Genomic DNA, 17,952 nt, shown 5'->3' on the forward strand with positions numbered 1-17,952 from the left:
CGCGTTCCCCGAACCACCCTGTAAACCGCAGGGAAGGAGACCTGCTTGTTCGGGGAACGCGAGAGCAAACCGCGGCGAAGCTGGTCTCCTTTCCCGGTTTGCTCTCTCGTTCCCCGAACCCCCGAGCAAGCAGGTCTCCTTCCCTGCGGTTTGCAGGGTGGTTCGGGGAATGAGAGAGCAAACCGGGAAAGGAGACCAGCTTCGCCGCGGTTTGCTCTCGCGTTCCCCGAACCACCCTGCAAACCGCAGGGAAGAAGACCTGCTTGCTCGGGGGTTCGGGGAACGAGAGAGCAAACCGGGAAAGGAGACCTGCTTGCACGGGGTTCGGGGAACGCGAGAACAAGCTGGGGAAGGAGACCAGTTTGATTACCAGAGGCTTCCTCAGGTATGCTGGGATACCTGCTTATTCCACGGAGGTCAAGAAAAGCGCTGGTAAGTGTCTATACTTGATTACCAGCGCTGGATCACCAGCGCTGGATCCTCTACACCCGAGACAAAACGGGAGTACGGCCAGCGCTGCAAACAGGGAGTTGCAGCGCTGGTGGTGCCCTGCAGATGTGTACACCTCCTAAGTTGCAGCGCTGTAACTCCCTCACCAGCGCTGCAACTTTCTGATGTAGACAAGCCCTCAGTTTGTCAACTTCAGCTATGTGAGTAACATAGCTGAAGTTGCGTAACTTAGATTGATCCCTCCCCACCCCCCCAAGCATAGACCAGACCAAAGTGTGTATTATTGCATGACAATGCCGGTTTGTGGGCAAAAACCTTTGGCCTCATGACTAGCCTCAACTGTGCTTAAATGCAGTTTTATGCAGTAACACAGTCATTTCTTGAGGCCAGATTTTGCAAACCCTTATTACCAGGTGCAGCACTTATTAATATCACTAATTGCAGTGAAATCAATGGGACTGTTGTGCTCACAGAAGTAAGCTCTACACCCAGAAGTTAGTTTTTTAACAGATGAGGCCCTTATTGCTTAATTGAATAAGATCAAGAAAAGCACAACAAAATAATGATGAAGATGATGATCAGGGACATCAGGTCCTTTAACCCTAAACAAACATTTCTAGCTCCACTGATAGGTCTATGCTAGAAGAAACTGCAAAATTGAGGATTTTTGTTATTTTTTTTGTCCAGTTCTCTCTTTTATAATTTTTTTTTCATGTTTTTCTGTCAGCATTTTGGAGGGAAAAACATAGTAGTGTAGGAATTAAATTATTAATACCAAATCTGTGGCGAGGTAAAAAAAAAACATAAGGCAAGTATGATGGATAGCAGACAAGGCTGAGGAAGTATATTTCAGTGTCATGAGTTTTTGGATCACTATAGAGAGTGCCACTGATATCTTGCCTCTTGAAAGCAGATTGTCAAGTTTTCAATGCATGTACTGCATGGCTTTGAAACCTCAATGGCATGAATTGTTTTTATGTTTTGCTCCACTTTCTTTGCTGATGTGAAACAAATAAACATTTCCATTGTTGGCAGCAGCAGTAATGAAGGCATCGGTAGCCACACTGCTGAAGGTTTATCTCATCCAAATTCATGTGCAGTGTCTGCAGAGGTGACGGCACAGAGTAATATCCTGCAAGAACATGGAGAACAAACTGGTTCTGACTTATTGATACAGGCTGCAGAAGCAAAGGAGAGAAGCCTACATATCTCCATGCCTTTAGCAGAATGTGCTAAAGAATATGTCACAGCAGATCTCACGGACAGCAGTCATGATTTACCAACCCCAAAGCATATTGACTTTGTGCCTTCCCCAAATACTGTGGGTGACAAAGAAATAGGAACAGCAGATGCTATATTTGTGGACAGTGGCCCAGAAAGTGACAATATTGCTGCCTCTTCTATCAAAAAGAGTGAATATGATCCAGAAAACACAAACTTAGAAACTAGCCCGTCTGCAGAAGCTACTTTGACACAAGGAGTTACACAAACAAATTCATGTGAATTAGAACCATTATGGCAGAGTGAACAGCTGGATCGCAAGAGGGATTCGCATGCTGTCTCATTACCCCAGGGTAAAGAAGCAGGAGATTACTTTACCACTCAGGAGGCCAAGCAGGGGCCAGGATTTTTGGAAGTGGGTCATAAGGAGCAGACTATAATACAGCGAGGTGGACAGAAAACAGATGGCACAGAGTCTCTGTTAATGAAAAAGGAAACCTTAATCCTAAATTATCCCACAACAGGAGGCTCAGACAGTGAAAAATATGGAGCAGTTGTGAATGTTCAGTGTTTGGTTGATAACCCTGAGTTCAGTGATGGCAACAGTTTATGTAGAGGAGATATAACCACAACTAAAGGGAGTGACCCAAACCTACACCTCTCTGAAAACAATAGAAAGCAACCAGCAGCTTTAAATCCAGGTTTGGCTTTTAACCCTTCAGACCTGTTCCTGGTACCAAAGACAGATGAACTTTCAGGGGAGTCTGTGTCTGCAAATGAACACCACGATCCAGTTAAAAGTAAAGCACAAAAAACAACTTCTAAAACAGTGGAGCCCAATTTTGAAAGAGAGCCTCAAAAGGTGAATTTGTTTGTTAGCACTGAACCTTTCAATGTGCCTCTGTTGCTTAAGGCAGAGGGAGAGCAAAAAACAGATCTCACATCTGAAAACACAAAAGATCAAGACAGCATTAATGAAACAATAAAAGCTGATACCGTGTTAGTAGAAAATATCCTTCTTTCTGATGTAGAAAATGCTATGAATTCCAACAAGGAAGATTCCATGGTACATGAAAGATTGGCACTGGAAAAATATGTATTAGATTTAACCTGTGGGAGTAAACCCACAGAGCTGAATCTAAAAGAAACTGACATTGAAGTATCTGCAGAAAAAACTGAAGACTCTATGGGCAAGGACAGAACAGAGGAAGTGCAAGTTATAGCAACCAGTGGATCACCTGGAGGGTTAAATGAGGTCGAAGGGATACTATCGAGCTTTGATAATAGCAACAAGCAGGACAAGAAAGATGCCAATTGCAGGGGTGATTTCAAAGAAATCAGCTTTTCAGACAAGACTTTAAAAAGTGACATAAATGAAAAAGCTGTGGAAAAGCATTTGAATTCAGAGAGTAACTTGAAAGCAGCTGAAGATAATTCACTCTGTTTCCAGTGTGAACCTGAACAACAAATGAGCAAAGAGAAAGCAATTGCCACACACGACTTGTCCTCAAAGTGCAGCTTTCCACTTGTGGAAACTCCACAGTTATCCAGGGAACAATGCCCTCTGAGTTTTGATCATTTTAACACTGACACACAAGACAAAACTTTAGTCTTGCTAGGCTATAAAATGACTGAAAAGGTTTGTTCAGTTAATGCACATGGTTCACCGCTTCTGCACTCTCAGGACAGTAATATTATGCAGACTAAGCAAGATGAATGCTGGGAACACACTTTTGCTAAAGAAGCTGTATTGGAGTCAGAGTGCAAAACTAAGCATCAAGAAATGTTTCAAAGCAATGAGGGGTCTGAAGAAAATGTACTAACTCCCGAATCAGAACTTGAACATCAAGGCTTAAGTGAGTTGATAGGAACTACTGACTGTGTTGCACTACATAAAGCAAAAATTCAGGAGGCCTCACCTATTTGTGAAAGCAAAGAATGGAACAGACAAGTAGCGGAGGTGCCTAATGGTGATCCTGCGTGCGTACCTGTAACTGTTCTTAAACAAAGCAGTGCTGTAGACATTGAAGAAAATAATGAAATTAAGCAGGAGGAATGCAGAGCTGAAGTGGAAAGCTATGTAGAGGATAAAGATTTGGCACTGAAAAAGGAATGCACACCTGACACACCAAAGCAAGTTCAGCAGGAACAAATGGCTGCAAAAAGTGACAAAAGTATGCAAGTGGCACATTCTGAAATCTCTCAAGCATCAGCAAATACTGAGTTCAGTCCCCAGCAAAAGCAGTGGCGTTTAGAAGAATCACATGATAGCAGCATAACTGAGAATAAACAGCCACCCAAGAGTGACAAAGATGGCTCTCCAGAGACCCTTAAAAGCTATATTGAAAAAAAGAAAGAAATGACAGATGTTTCAATAACTCTTCCACAAACAGAGCAGAGAGAGAGCCTGAACTTTGCTGCCAGAAAGAGTCAACAGCACATTTCAAATATAGGATTTGAAAAACACAAACACCACAGCAATCTGAATACTGTCACAAGTACTGATGAACAGGAACATAAAGAAATGGCTCAGAAAAATGAGCATTTAGTGGAGTTAAGTTATCACAGTGACTGTCAGGACCTATGCAGAAGCAAATCAGATATGTCTCTAGACATTACAAGCAGCCCTCAAACAGCACCTTCTGTGCTAGAGCCAGAGCTATTCAAATATAATCCCGATGCAGTGCCAGGGGAGGACTCAAATGAAAGTACTGCTTGCATGAAAGGGAACATGTGCAACACTGAGCATTTGCAGAATATTTCTGATCTGAAGGTTGCTACTGTGCAAGACTGCACTCAACAAAATAAAACTGACCCAGAGGCAGAAGGAAATCGCTTCAGTAGGCAGATCTCTAGCAAGCCCAAGCAGGATAATAATTCTTTGATCTCAGTCAGTCAACATGAAGAAGCATGTCAAGATGATGCATTTTCAAAAGAATCTGACACAAATGAACAGCCAGACAGCATATGTAAGACAGCAGACAATACTAATGTAAGCAGTGCTGGTGCTCCTGACTGTATTCCAGGGGCGCAGAATTCAATAAGTGTCACTGATATACCACAGGCTTCACTAACTGATATTGAAATAACATGTTCTGATGATGACTCTGAGGAAAATATGTATGAAAAAAACAAGAATGATACTCAAATACTTAGTTCAGAAAACAAAGAAAAAATGCAAATGGTGGTGAAAGGCTCAGTTCTAGAAACAAAAAAGGATCTGACTTCAGACAGTAAAATCATCCCAAAAGTTGAAAATATAAAACTACATTTTGAAAGGGACTCTTCTATCATAGAGACAAACAATCAGAAAGTAGATGTGAATTCAGATGCAAAGGAATATCCTTCTGCATTACAGGAACACACGGAAGTGGCTCCCAGCAATGCTTCATATACATTAAACTGCCCCAAAAAAGCTGAGAATGAGCATCTGCCTGCTAGCTCTGAAACAGAAGAATTCCCAATTCTTTCTGCATCGACCTTTGCATTGGATCATCATAGTGAAGCTAGCCAGCAACCTGAAAACTGTAAGAATGATGGTACTGTGGGTGTGTTACTAAATAATAAGCTGGTAGTTAAAACGTGCCAAAATGTCTTAGAAGTTGCTTCTGATTTGCAGAGTACAGCTGATCTTACCGTATCTGTGCATTTAAAAGACATTTCACCAGGGATAATAAGCACAGCTGATCAAAACAGCACTGAAGCAGCACATTTAGAAAATACTTCCATGAAAGAAACAAGTATTCCTGGCCAAAGTTTCCAGTGTGAAGGAGAGAGTATTTCGCCAATATCAGATTCTGCTGATGCAGGGCAGTTTGCAGGAAACTTATCACAATTTAATTTTGAGAAGTTAAAGAAGGAGATATCTGCAATTAAAACTAAAGGAACAAAAAGTGATGTAAACTTCAAAGCACAGCAAAGTGACAGTTCAACTGAGCCTCTGTTCAGTCTTCCTAGCCTAGGAGAGAGGCTGCTGAGTCTTTCATCTGCTGGTAAACAAGAAGGATGTAATGAGGAAATTGCAACAAATATCTGTGTAGATGACAAGTACAGGAAGATCTTAGAAAACTCTGGAAGTGCAGAGAAAACTGAAAATGTTTTGAAAGAGAATAATAGCATTACCAAGACAAAAATAAATATTTCCAAAGAGACTGCAGAAAACTGTGAAAGGGAGAATGATGTTCCGAGTTCCAGGACCTTTGGTGCTGGTGCCAGCTTTCCTGATTTCAGGGAGCATCTCAGTAAAATATTTGAGAAACCTGTGCGTAACGCTGTGAATACTGAATTACCCCAGCTTTCATCTGAAATTTATGCAAGCAGTGGGCAAAGTCCTGTGGTTAAAGGTATACCAGTTCTGCAAAGTGCTGAGAACTTTTCAGAGCCTAACACAGTAGGTGAAGGAGTTAATGGAAGCATCAATAATGCAGGACAAGAAAATGACTCAGAAATAGAGAGAGAAGAGTTGCCTTTGGATTCTGAGATTTTTAGCAAAGTTCCCAAAGAAAAGGCAGCACAGCAAGAAGACATGCTCAGAGAACTAAAGCTTCCAGAAAACGAGGTACATAAACAGCCAGGTACCTTTTCAGAAAAGAAAATTTCCGAATTGGATGGTTCTAAATCTGTTGAACTGCCTCTTACAAATTTAAGAAAGCTGGACAACAAAAGTGGCAGCACAAAAAGCAGTCAGATGGAAAGAGAGGAAGGTACACGTACTAGCAGTGTGAATCTTGGAGAGCCTGTGGACCAAGAGATAGAAAAGCTGGAATCTGCTTCATCGGATGGGACCGAAGCTGCAAACTTAACTGCATCTTATCACAATAAGGACCAGCCCACAATTCCTGGGACCTCTTCAGAAGATGCAGGCACTGTTCCAAAGAATGATTTAGAAAGTGCAGCCATCCCAGAGGCAGAGGAATGTAATTTAATTGTACAAAGTGATGCAAAATCAGAAGATCTAATATCTTATGAAAATCAGTGTCAGGACTTTATGCCAAATCAGCAGAAGAAAAGTAAAGACTGTGACCCAAGCACTGTCAATGGTACCTGCAACATGTCAGCATCAACAATTGTCCAAGGAGACATCTTCAAAACTGAAATAAAAAGAGGTGATCTTTGTATGTTGTCTGATGAAATCCAAGAGAAATCCACTCACAATAATCTTGTGCATGAAATTAAGTCTAAGGATGACACATATATGATGCTGGATGCTTTGGGAAGTAGAAAATGCCTGGAAATATTAGGAAATCTTCAAGACGCACAGCAGGGAAAGGAAGCAACAATACATGGGTTAATAGATAACTTTAAAAATGATGATCCTTCCCAGGCTGACTTTAAACATGAACTCAGCAGTGTGACTAAGGGGGATATGAAGGAAGAAAGTGACACCATGTTCAGCACAGCAGAGGCAGAAGCTTCTGTATGTGGCAATGAGCAACTTGGAGTCATCCCTGAAACAGGTATTACAGGCACAGTATTAATTAGTGAAGCAAGCATTCAAGCTCAAGGGACAGAAACAAAAAAGCATTACTCAGAAACTGTTACAGGGATGGAGCCCGAATCGGATTTTATAAGTACAGATTTTAATGTTGCTTCTGAAAATCAATGGAGCAAGATGCATTCAGAACACGACAGCTCACCGCTGGATGCCAAAGGAAAGGTACCAACCCTTTCATTTACTGAGCCTAAGAAACATGACATCAATGAACTTCTGGGCATGGTTACTGAAGGATTCCCTACAGAAAGGTACTTATTTTAAATTAATTTTGTGAGACAGAGTTGTCATTGTCCTAGGGTTGCAGAGGGATAAATTTTAGACACATAAATCTGTTGTTTGTGGTGCAGATTTTCAGATGGTCATGGCTACCATTGACTCTTAATCAAAAATTGGTCTAAGTGGAAGAAATTTTAAATAGCTTGTAAGGTCTAAATATAATAGAAGTGACCTTTTGGGATTTGTAAAGACCTTGATCTTCAACAGCTCCATTGACCTTTCCTAATTCTTAAACTCCTCTGTAGTGATTCTGTAATGACCCCAATTTTCACACTGCATTGCCTAAAGTTAGCAAAGCAAAGTACACTTAGAAGCCTTTAATGGGTGTGATTTAGTTTAAAAACTGGGCCTGCAGTGTTTTCAGACTGCAATCTGAAAGTTAAAAACTCAGCTACCTTACAACCTTGATTACTCTAACCTCCGTTATCTTGACCCACTGTTATTCAAAACAGTCCCATTCCCTGATATATATTGAATATTATTTGTATTATCATAGCACCTAGGATCCCCAGTCATGGAGCAGTGCCTCACTGTGCTAGGCTATTGTACAAACCCAGGACAAAGAGATGGTTCCTACCCCAAAGAATTTATAGGGTATGGCTACACTTGAAATTTCGAAGCGCTGCCGCGGCAGCGCTTTGAAGTGTGAGTGTGGTCGGAGCGCCAGCGCTGGGAGGCTGCACATACTGCACATCCTCTACGGGTGTAGCTTGCAGCGCTGGGAGCCGTGCTCCCAGCGCTGCAGCACTGATTACACTGAGGCTTTACAGTGCTGTATCTTGCAGCGCTCAGGGGGGTGTTTTTTCACACCCCTGAGCGCGAAAGTTGCAGCGCTGTAAAGTGCCAGTGTAGCCATGGAATCTAAATAGAAGACAGACAAAAGATGAATACAGAGAGAGAGAGGGGAGTACACCTGCTAATTACATTAACAATGCAATTGATTGTTTGATAATATTAAGTGTTCCCAAAGACATTCAATGAACTGAGGTTGCATTTGTATATTATCTGTGTACTGACTAGGAGTTCATATGTGTAGCTTTCTTAAGCAGGGTTTGTGTATGGGCAAAACATTTTGTTGGGAGCTGAAGAATGCCTCAAACGTGGTTTTTATTTTAAAAACAGTAAATGAAATGTGTTTTCTTCTGTGCATTTTTGCAGCACTATTTTGAATTTCTAGCATGAGCATAGATGTTAATTCAAAAGAATATCAACCTAGGACCTCTTCTCCACTAACTAATCATATCACTGCTTTTTCCATAATCTCAGCAACTTCCCTGAGCCTTGTCATTCTCTCCTTCCTGTATCTGAAAAGGATGCTATAGCTGTAACAGCCAAGGCCACTTCAGATGAGGCAAGAGATGACATCAGAATAGAAAGGTACTGTGAAAAGCTTAAGTATTGCATAGGGCAATAATGCTCTATTTAGATGCATTCTTTCTTGGTATTATAGATATGAAAAATATGTAACTGAATAGGAAGGAAAAATAATGTTTATCCATGCCACATTCTTTAAAGTTACAATGATAAAACAGTGATATGAGGGGAAAATTAAGCTCTCTGTCCTCCATCCTTTAATATTATCCATTATGGTGAAAAATTACTTCCTTTCTATGTAATTCTGGGACAAAGGCTCAATACAACATACTTCTCTGAACAAAATATACACTTAAAAAGCCACCAAAGTGTGATAAAGTTTAACAAAAAAATTTATTTTCTTTTGGTCTCCTTAGAAATCTGTTTGTAAACTGATAGATTATGAAATTTGGGATCAAATTTTATCCTATTTCTTGAACTTGGTTTCCTTTGTGTGTGTGTCTGTTTTTAAAAAGGATGGAGGATTCATAGTGTAGTTGTTTTCCAGTGTACTGTACCAGCTGTCTGCCTGGTCTAGAATAGCTCAGAAGCCAAGAAAGAGTGTGTGTACGTGTTTAAATTAGGGTGGGTATCATTCTTTAAATTAATACCTGTGGCAAACAGGGTGAGGTCTTTGGAACAGCTGTTGGCAATTCATAAGTTATTTGCTTAATACTTGCATATACTTGAATTAATTGTCACCTGTTTTTCCACTATGAGTATTTTGTACCAACAAGCAGCTGCTACTTCTGTAAGCACAAATGTAACTTTTATATCTATATGACTGTCAGTACATACGCTATACTGTGTGCAGAGCAATTTGAAATCTCTGTGTGTATATTTCACACAGCAAGGACTTCCAAAGGTAACCAGAGGAGAACCTGCCTTTGTTTAGCCGTGCTTCTTCTAAGAATATGCAATTATATATATAAAAAAAAATAGAGCTAAAAAAATCTATTGAGCCAGCTAGTTTATCCCCTGTTGTTTGAGAGTATTGACCAGTCCATTTTTAGATAACTCAAGAACAGGGGCTTCCTTCACTTTCCTTGGCAGATTGTTCCACAATCCAGTGGGTCTCATTGTTAGCAAATATTTCCAAATATGCAGCCTAAAACGTCTTTTGTTTAATTTCATACTCTGTCCCATGTATCCCGGTCCCAGGATCTTCTGCCTTAAAAAAGTGGTATCCGTTTGTCCCTTTGCTATAGCAAATATCCAGGGTAAAATTTACAGACGTGAGGAAAATGGCACATAAATTTGGGCTTGCGATGTCTATCTGCGTTAGGGCAGAGGAGATTCCAGTCATGAAAAATCTCAAACCAGGGTATTTGAGTGGAAATAGGTGTTTTGTTAGGAAAAGGAAATTGGTGTGTCTTGTGTTACGTAAGGAGTAGTTTTCAACCCCGGTCCATTCCAAGATACCTTATAGTGAAACTTCAGTTGTGTTGGATAGAAGGGGCCTAAATTATTGTTGTTCTTTTAGCCACCTTTTTAGATGATGGAATTCTTAATTTTCAGGACCGTCCTCTACTTTCTAGTTGAAGTAGGGGCTAGGTGGTTGCTTCTGTGGTGGTGGTACAAGTGGGAGATCCAAACAGTGCCCCTTTAACAACCAGGAAAAGTCCCAACCTATGCTGAGATCTTGCCTGGGTAAACGGGATATTCCTTCCTCTCTAATGTCCAGTGTTGGGTGGAGGGATTATTTTCAGAAGAGTGGGTTATGCTAGAAATTCTTGTGCTTCTGGGGGAAAGTGGAGCAAAGTACTACTAGTAGGAACAGGAGGGTTGTGTTGGCAGGTCTCTGATGCAGGCAAAGCTGTTGGTGATTACAGAAGCCTCAGGAAAAGAAGAGGGAGACTATCCTCTCCTTCCTCTTCTCCAGGGGCATCAAACTTCCTTTACTGGTTCCTGCAGTACTGCCAATTCTTGCCATTGTTTGGAAGTCTCATAACGTTTGTAGGCTTATTTTAAAGCCCTAGCTCCTGGAGTCTCATGATGATTAAGTGAGAGGGAAAAAAATATAATTTCCTGCCCTTGTGTCTGCAGAGAATAGCTCAATAATATCACTCCACAGGCTCAAAAATCAGGAACCAAACAAAAATACCCAAATTTTATTATTTTCAAAATCCCAAGCCAGTCTCATGATTTTGGAGGGCCTGGATTGCGAGTATGGAATGCCTGGGGTTGGCAGTACTGCTCAGATCACTTGGTGCTTAGCAGATGGCTACTCCATCACCTACTACTTTCCTCCTGCACGTGTTCATTACTAGGGGGAGAAAAGGAGGTATACATAGAAAAGGCCTGAACATGCCCCCAAACAGCAGACCACAAATCCTCAGAACTATGGAGTGATAGCACTTTCATTAGATGGGGCCTTTTTTTGCACAAGAGAGTACCAGAATGGCATCCTGTGCTCTTGTTGCCGCATAGGTATGCTGAGAGAAGAGGTTCCCTATACAGAGGCACTTCCTGTACAAGTGCAACTGAATAACATAGGCCCCATATATATTTAGGAATCACTGCACCTGCCACTGATATGCCTCCACCTCTGCGGAGGAGTAAGGCAGTTATTGAGCAGTGCACCACAACCATTTAGAACAAGATATGAAGAAAATCCTGTATTCAATTAAAAGTGGTGTAGGCATTTGTAGATACATTTCTGGAGCTGTACTAGAATTTGGCTGGGACACCAGAACCAATATCCAATTTTGAAAAAGTACCCTGGGAGGTTTAATGATTAAATGCTATGATGTCATTCCCAGATGTGCTGCTTTTAGGTGCTAGGAATAGATTAGCTGATTTGGCAAAGTATCCAATTTTTTAGTGGACTTCCAGACAATTCAGAGGGTTGGAGATGCTCATTTTACTAAACTGGGGCTAGATTGTGTAGATATGCAAGGGGGAGAAGGGTGTAAAGAGCCACAAAGCTGGCCACAACTGCAGATATGATTGCACAATCTCTTCTGAGCGCAGTTACCCCAAAGAAGCTATGGCTCCCACTCTGAACCTGGCAGCAAAGCTGACTTGTGGTGAACGAGTGTGCTGCAATTCTTTAAGTGGCATTAGCAACATGCCTGCTGCCCTTGAGTGCCTTGGGAGTTCTGGACGGCATTATGCAATGGTGCTTGTACTCCTAAGCTAGTTGGGAATTTTTCAAGAAAATGTTTTGCTAGTTTTTTGTCCAAACACGCTAATTCATTGAAACTGAAACTTGTGTAAGGAAGATTTCTTGGGTAGCAGAATGAATTTCTTGTGGAGGGAGGAAGGGAAGGAAGAGCAGGGACTTGAACTTGAGTTTCCCACACCCCAGGGCTATTGGTTATTCTGGGGTGGGCGTCTCTTTCTTCTTGTTTTCGTTCCACATCGGAATGAAAAGACATGTCAAAACTTCAGCATTTTTTGCAAAATGAAATTCTTGTTTTCTACCCAGCCCTACTCTAAATCTCTTAGGTGCTTTTGAAAATTGCACCCGATGCCTATTGAAGCTCATGCCATAATGGTGCAGACCCTGTTCCCTCCAATATTTTACATTGGTTTTCATTCTCTTTTATACCTGTATTAAGCTATGTCATTTATAAAGCGAAACAATATTGTTACATGCCAAATAAATCACAGCACTCTATGTCAGAGCAGGGTAAGTTGAAAAACCCTCTTTATTCTATTTACGTAGGCCAGACAGTAATCCTATAAGTAAAATTGGCCTAGACATGTTTTTTAAATTTTCTTTCATGCACTATTCTTGCAGTTGGAAATTGGCAAGATTAGTAAGCTGTCTGAAAAGAATGTTGACTCCTTAGTAAATACTGACTTGATCTTTTTTTCCCCTCTGCATAGTAAATACAATATTAAATATTTTAACAGTCTTTCTGAGTGAGGTATGGAATGCATAGCTCTTTCTCAGATTGTGCACTCAAGTAGGTTCTGACTGCTGGAACTTTATGCCTGTTTGAGACCTGTGGTGTTTGAAAACAGAATCATTGCGTTAAAATTAATTTTGAATCTGAACTGGGATTATGCAGCTTCCCCTTGTTCCACACCCCTCCATTCCACACTTAAAAATTCACTATTTTATATTTTTTCCTTCTTCAGATATTGCGTACATCTCAGGATTACAACACAGATAACAAAAAATAGCGGAAGCTATTCACATAAAATGAAGGATATCTGATTTCATCAGACTTTTTTTTGTCTATTTGCCTTTCTTCCCGGCACTCTAGCATCCATTTTCTTTCTCTCTGTTTTCCAGTCTGTCAATCTCATTCTCCCTCATTGGAATGGCCATTAGTAAAGTGTTATCTTTCTAATCACAAGGGAACTGGTCCTGTAGTCCTTACCCAAATATAACTCCCATGATATCACTGCATTGGCTACACAAAGTGTAGAGTAATGGAGAACCAGATCCATCATAGCATTCTGGTTAAACGTTTTACCTCAATTAATCTATTTATTCACTAAAGGAGATAAGTGCATGAAAGCAAAGAACTAAATATTCATTTACTAATCTATCCCCTGCCAGCTGCAGGTGGACCTTGCTATTTTTCAATTACACTCAAGTATATTTTTGAGAAATATACTCTTAACATAGGTACTGACTTTGACTTGGATACTTCATATGCTTTTAAAGTTAAAAGGTCCCTTAATGCCTCTAGAGAAACATTATTTCTGTTTAATAAAATGTAAGCATTCTGTTAGGAAATGCAGTGTTGCTTTGTGATATTTTCAATATATGAGGAGTCAATGCACCATGACTTCTTAAATTCCTTCCTCTTTTCTTTCTTTCTCATTTATCTAAAACACTTCTGATTCTTTTATGTTCCTGGTAGTTCTCCCCAGATGTATGTTTCAACCTTGCAACCTCCTTATATTCACCATATGTCAGTGCTCGCTGCTCTCTTTGTACTCTCTTTGCAAATTTGGACATCTTGCAATTAGGTCTATTTTCCCTGTTATGTAAAGAGCGATTAGTCCCAGCCCTGAACCCTGTGAGAGAAAAGCAGTTATAGACACGGTCATTTTCTCTGTGACTTTGGGTTGTGGCTTCGTTTCAGTTTTTTCTGCATCTTGGCACACTTGCATCTTGCTGGTGCCCCCCAATAAAGACTCCTCTTCAGATGTTCTAAGATCCAGAATTCCCAGTGTTTCCCTTTTCCTTTGCTTTCCATTTTCACTCTGACTATGCTCTGCAACTACTCCCTCCTTCTCTTTCCTTTCTCTGTTCCTGACTCTTAACCAAGGTCATATGCTCTGTCCTTCCTGACAATTCCTATGGGTGGGACATTGTTTTGTATGAAAAAGGTCAAACATATGTATTGTATGTTCAGAGTGATATTCAGATGAGTTGGGTGTATAGATTTGGCCAGGCAAATGGCTCAATGCCCATATCTAAATATCAGTGACCACAATTGGCAGTACACTTGTAATTTCAAGGGTAAGTGAATGCTTAGAGTTGACTCAAATTTGTGTTTGCCTCTGTGTCTCAGCCAGGGCCACCTGGGGGGGGAGGGGGGGAGTGGGGCAATTTGCCCCGGGCCCCACAGGGGCCCCCATGAGAGTTTTTTTGGGTCCTTGGAGCGGCTTCTTTCACTCTGGGTCTTCGGCGGCGGGGGGGGTCCTTCTGCTCCGGCAGAAGGACCCCTGGCCGCTGAATTACCGCCCAAGACCTGGCACTTCGGCAGCGGGGGTCCCGCTTCGGCGGTAATTCGGCAGCGGGGAGCCCCTGCCGCGGGTCTTTGAGGCATTTCGGCGATGGGTCCTGGAGCGGAAGACCCCTGCTGCTGAATTACTGCTGAAGCGGGGGCCCCCGCTGCCGAAGACCCCAGGCCCCCTGAATCCTCTGGGCGGCCCTGGTCTCAGCCTACCTTATCAAGCACGAAGATACACTCAATGGGCTGTGTGGTACTTGGAGAAGCAAATCCTGTGCAGGCAGTATGTAATCATTCTCACCTGGCACTTTGGACTAAGCACCATAATCATGGCAATTTGAATGTGACATCAGAGAATTTTCAATTAGCATGACATGTAACCTGCATGTTGATATAATGATAGGCTTTCTGTTTACAAAATAGGCATTGTCCTAGGTGCTTGGAAGCCAAAGTGTGCCTAGTTAATAGCATCTGGGACTTAGGCAAAATTAGCTAAGCTTTAGCATTCAGGTACTGCTTGCTGCTGGTGCTGTATACCTGCATGAAAAGTTCTGATCAGTCTTTCTGTATTGCATACTTATTGTCACAGTTTCAAGGTAATTGCGCCTGTTTTGCATGGTCCACTTCAGGAGGTCAGTGGTCTGAGGTCTTAGGTCTCTAGCCATCATCTGTCTCTGAGCAGAGGCCCTTGTCCAGCTCCCTCCTGACCAGGGGTTTTGAGGCTGCACAGCTCTGTCTTACACTGTGATATCCTCAGGGAGCCAGTCTGCCAGGGTATTGCTTTCTGTGCAAGGGCTATGAACGGTGTATTGCCAGCAGTTACAAGTTACCACATAGCTCTTTCTAAGCAAGAACATTTATTCTTAAGGTAAAAGCATGCCAGAGAAAACCTAATAAACAGCTTTAAACACTCACCAAACATACCAGGGGTCACCCATCAGTCTCATGCAGCCCTAGTAGGCTGAAGTCTTTCCAACCCTGCCACAAAGGGTGCCCCCTCCCCTCGCCTTGGACAGAAAGTCCTGTCAGTTTGTTGAGACTTTAGTCACCACAGTCGTAGGTGTCTTTGCTGTGAACTCTCTAAGGGTACATTCCTGGAAGATGCTGAGTGCCCTTCAAGATTAGGACCTAATTTAGTGAAGGGCTAATCACTAAATGTGTTTCAAACATATCAGGGTCTCTCCTCTTTTATAAGCTCAGTCTCACCTCCTTCCTTTCTTTGAAGGCCATCCATAGGACTCTCTCCATCAGACCCCCTTCCGTCCTGATCTTCTTTTGGTAAAGAGTTCAGTAAGACTCTGGTTTCTAGAATGTTTCTACTTTAAATGCTTTCATTTCCCTTCACCACCACCTGATAAGTCCCAGTGGAGGGAGCCTGGAAAAATAGATAGGTCTTGACAGCATAGTCTGAAAATCAACAAACAGTCCAGATTCTCTGCTCCAATGCAGTGATAGCAACAGAAAATTTAGCACTTGGCCTTGAAAGGCATGTCTATGCTGCAATAAAAGACCTGTGGCACGGTCATAGCTGGGGGCTGTGCACCAGGGCTAAATATTGCAGTGTAGATGTCCAGGGTTGGCCTGGAGTCCAGGCTCTAAAACCTCATGGTGGGTAACAAAGCCCAGGCTCCAGCCTGAGCCTAGATGTCTACACTGCAGTTTTTAGCCCCGCAAGCCGGAGTCAGCTGTCCGGGGCTCTGAGACTCAGTGCAGTGAAGTTTTTTTATTGCAGTGTAGACACACCCTAAAGACCAGCAGCAGGGATGCATTGCAGAATCAAGTGTTCTTTGCCGGGTATGCCCTGCCTAACATTCCCTTCGTGTTTAAAGTGGGAAGTTCTTAGCTTGAGCCCTTCAGATTCTCTCAACTGCCCCAGTAGCAAACGAAGGAGGTAGGAGATCTGTAAATTGGACAGGACCTAAACTGGTTGCCAATCTGGCCCATAATTAGCCACTCTTTTTTATCCACACATGCACTGATTTATTCTGATGTTGTGGACAGATGCAATCTGTGACCAGTGTTCCTAGAAAGTGTAGGTTCCAGTTCTGATGATGTGCTCTGTGCTTACTGAGCCCATGCAAAGCTCAAGGAAGGGCAACATGCTTGCTTTTATGCTCCTGTTCGCAGGCACCTGAAGGTCACCAACCTGCCTTTACTCCTTTGAACCCCATTGTTTTCACAGCTAACTTGCCTAATGAAAGATAAAACAATGTAATCAGTAAAACCCTTTTGATTTTATGAGCTTACGTGAAGCATTTGGAATTTGTTGTTATGATAACATTGTTATTCACTTCTTGCTGATAGAAGCATCAAAGCTAAGAATAACTCAGCGCTCACTGAAAACTGGATTTGTTTTTCAAAGGGAGGGCAAAATTGATTATACACAGGCTTGCCTGCCATAGCAAGGGTCTGGACTCAATCACTTCTAGTCCTGTCTTCCCAATTGTGCATACAGTTGGTTGTTTTCTAACGATTGGGGTAGTTTTACGATTTGTCTGTTTCAAAATTGATTGGTATTAACCCGTTATGATAGCTTCATTCCTCCTTTCATTCATGCAAAATATTAAACTGATTACTGTGGCAGTCTACAAGAATTGTGTAACTATTTGATTACATTTGTTGAAAATGCTACAGTGATATGTGAAACTTCTGCAGTAGGATTCCTCTCCACAAAGTCCTGCTACTTGTTTGTTTGCTTCCTTTGTTTGTTTCTTTTCACAAATAACAGCTGGGGTTGCCAAAGGGATTGATCACTGAGTTTTACAAAACTTTTAAGCAAAATTGGGCTTTTTTCAAGATAGCTTGGGCCAATTTTTGTTTTCAGCTGGAAACTATGCAAAAGTCTTTGGTTTCCTATCATTCTGACTCCAGACCAGGAAAAATTTGATGGTTCCAAATTTGCTCAAACCTGAAACTCAGTGATATTCTGGAGGTTCAAACCCCTATGCAAAACTTAACTTGAAAGAGAGGTTCTCTCAAAGTCTTAAGAAACAAAACTGCTGAGATTTGCACAGCTGTAATGTTCAGCCACCACAAATAGTTCTCATGAGGCTGTATTCATGTATAGGAAACAGTGTAAATATAAGGTTCCATTCTGCAGAAGAGGTCTGTGGGTGTTTGTATTTTGTACCCAGTAAAGAGGGGCATAGACAGCTTGTTTATCGGGGATGGGAGAAAGGGAATATTTTGAGATCTGACTCATGAGTTTTTTGAAAACATGAGGCTGGCTATATTGCCATAGTGTGTTGAAAAACCTCAGAATCAGTTCACAGCTGAAGAAGGGAGTGCTGGCCCGGCTACCACTAATGGTGCTAGGGTCACTATTAGCTTCCAGCCAGATGTCTGCTTGCATTGAGGCAGCTCCTCTAGCCATAAGGACGGGCAGCTTCAGTAGCATGGTCTCACGGATTAAATGGGACAGATCCCTGCTTTGATAGTGACTCCCACTGTGGCTTTTGTCATGTCACATAGTGCAGAGTTTTCAAACGTGGGCACCTAAAGTTAGGCATTTGAATC

The 17,952-nt window shown here is 41.8% G+C and overlaps 1 protein-coding gene across 7 annotated transcripts in view; it reads left to right on the forward strand.

Moving 5' to 3' along the window:
• TACC2 (transforming acidic coiled-coil containing protein 2) overlaps positions 1-17,952 on the forward strand; it is a 226,270-nt gene that overhangs the window by 66,102 nt on the left and 142,216 nt on the right. For all 7 annotated transcript variants that reach the window (XM_030569225.1, XM_030569228.1, XM_030569226.1 and 4 more), the window contains exons 6-7: positions 1,486-7,413; positions 8,708-8,818. In XM_030569225.1, coding sequence (XP_030425085.1) covers positions 1,486-7,413; positions 8,708-8,818 — 6,039 coding nt within the window. The remainder of the gene's footprint in view (positions 1-1,485; positions 7,414-8,707; positions 8,819-17,952) is intronic.

Source organism: Gopherus evgoodei, chromosome 7, assembly GCF_007399415.2.
Source record: "Gopherus evgoodei ecotype Sinaloan lineage chromosome 7, rGopEvg1_v1.p, whole genome shotgun sequence".
NCBI lineage: Eukaryota > Metazoa > Chordata > Testudines > Testudinidae > Gopherus > Gopherus evgoodei.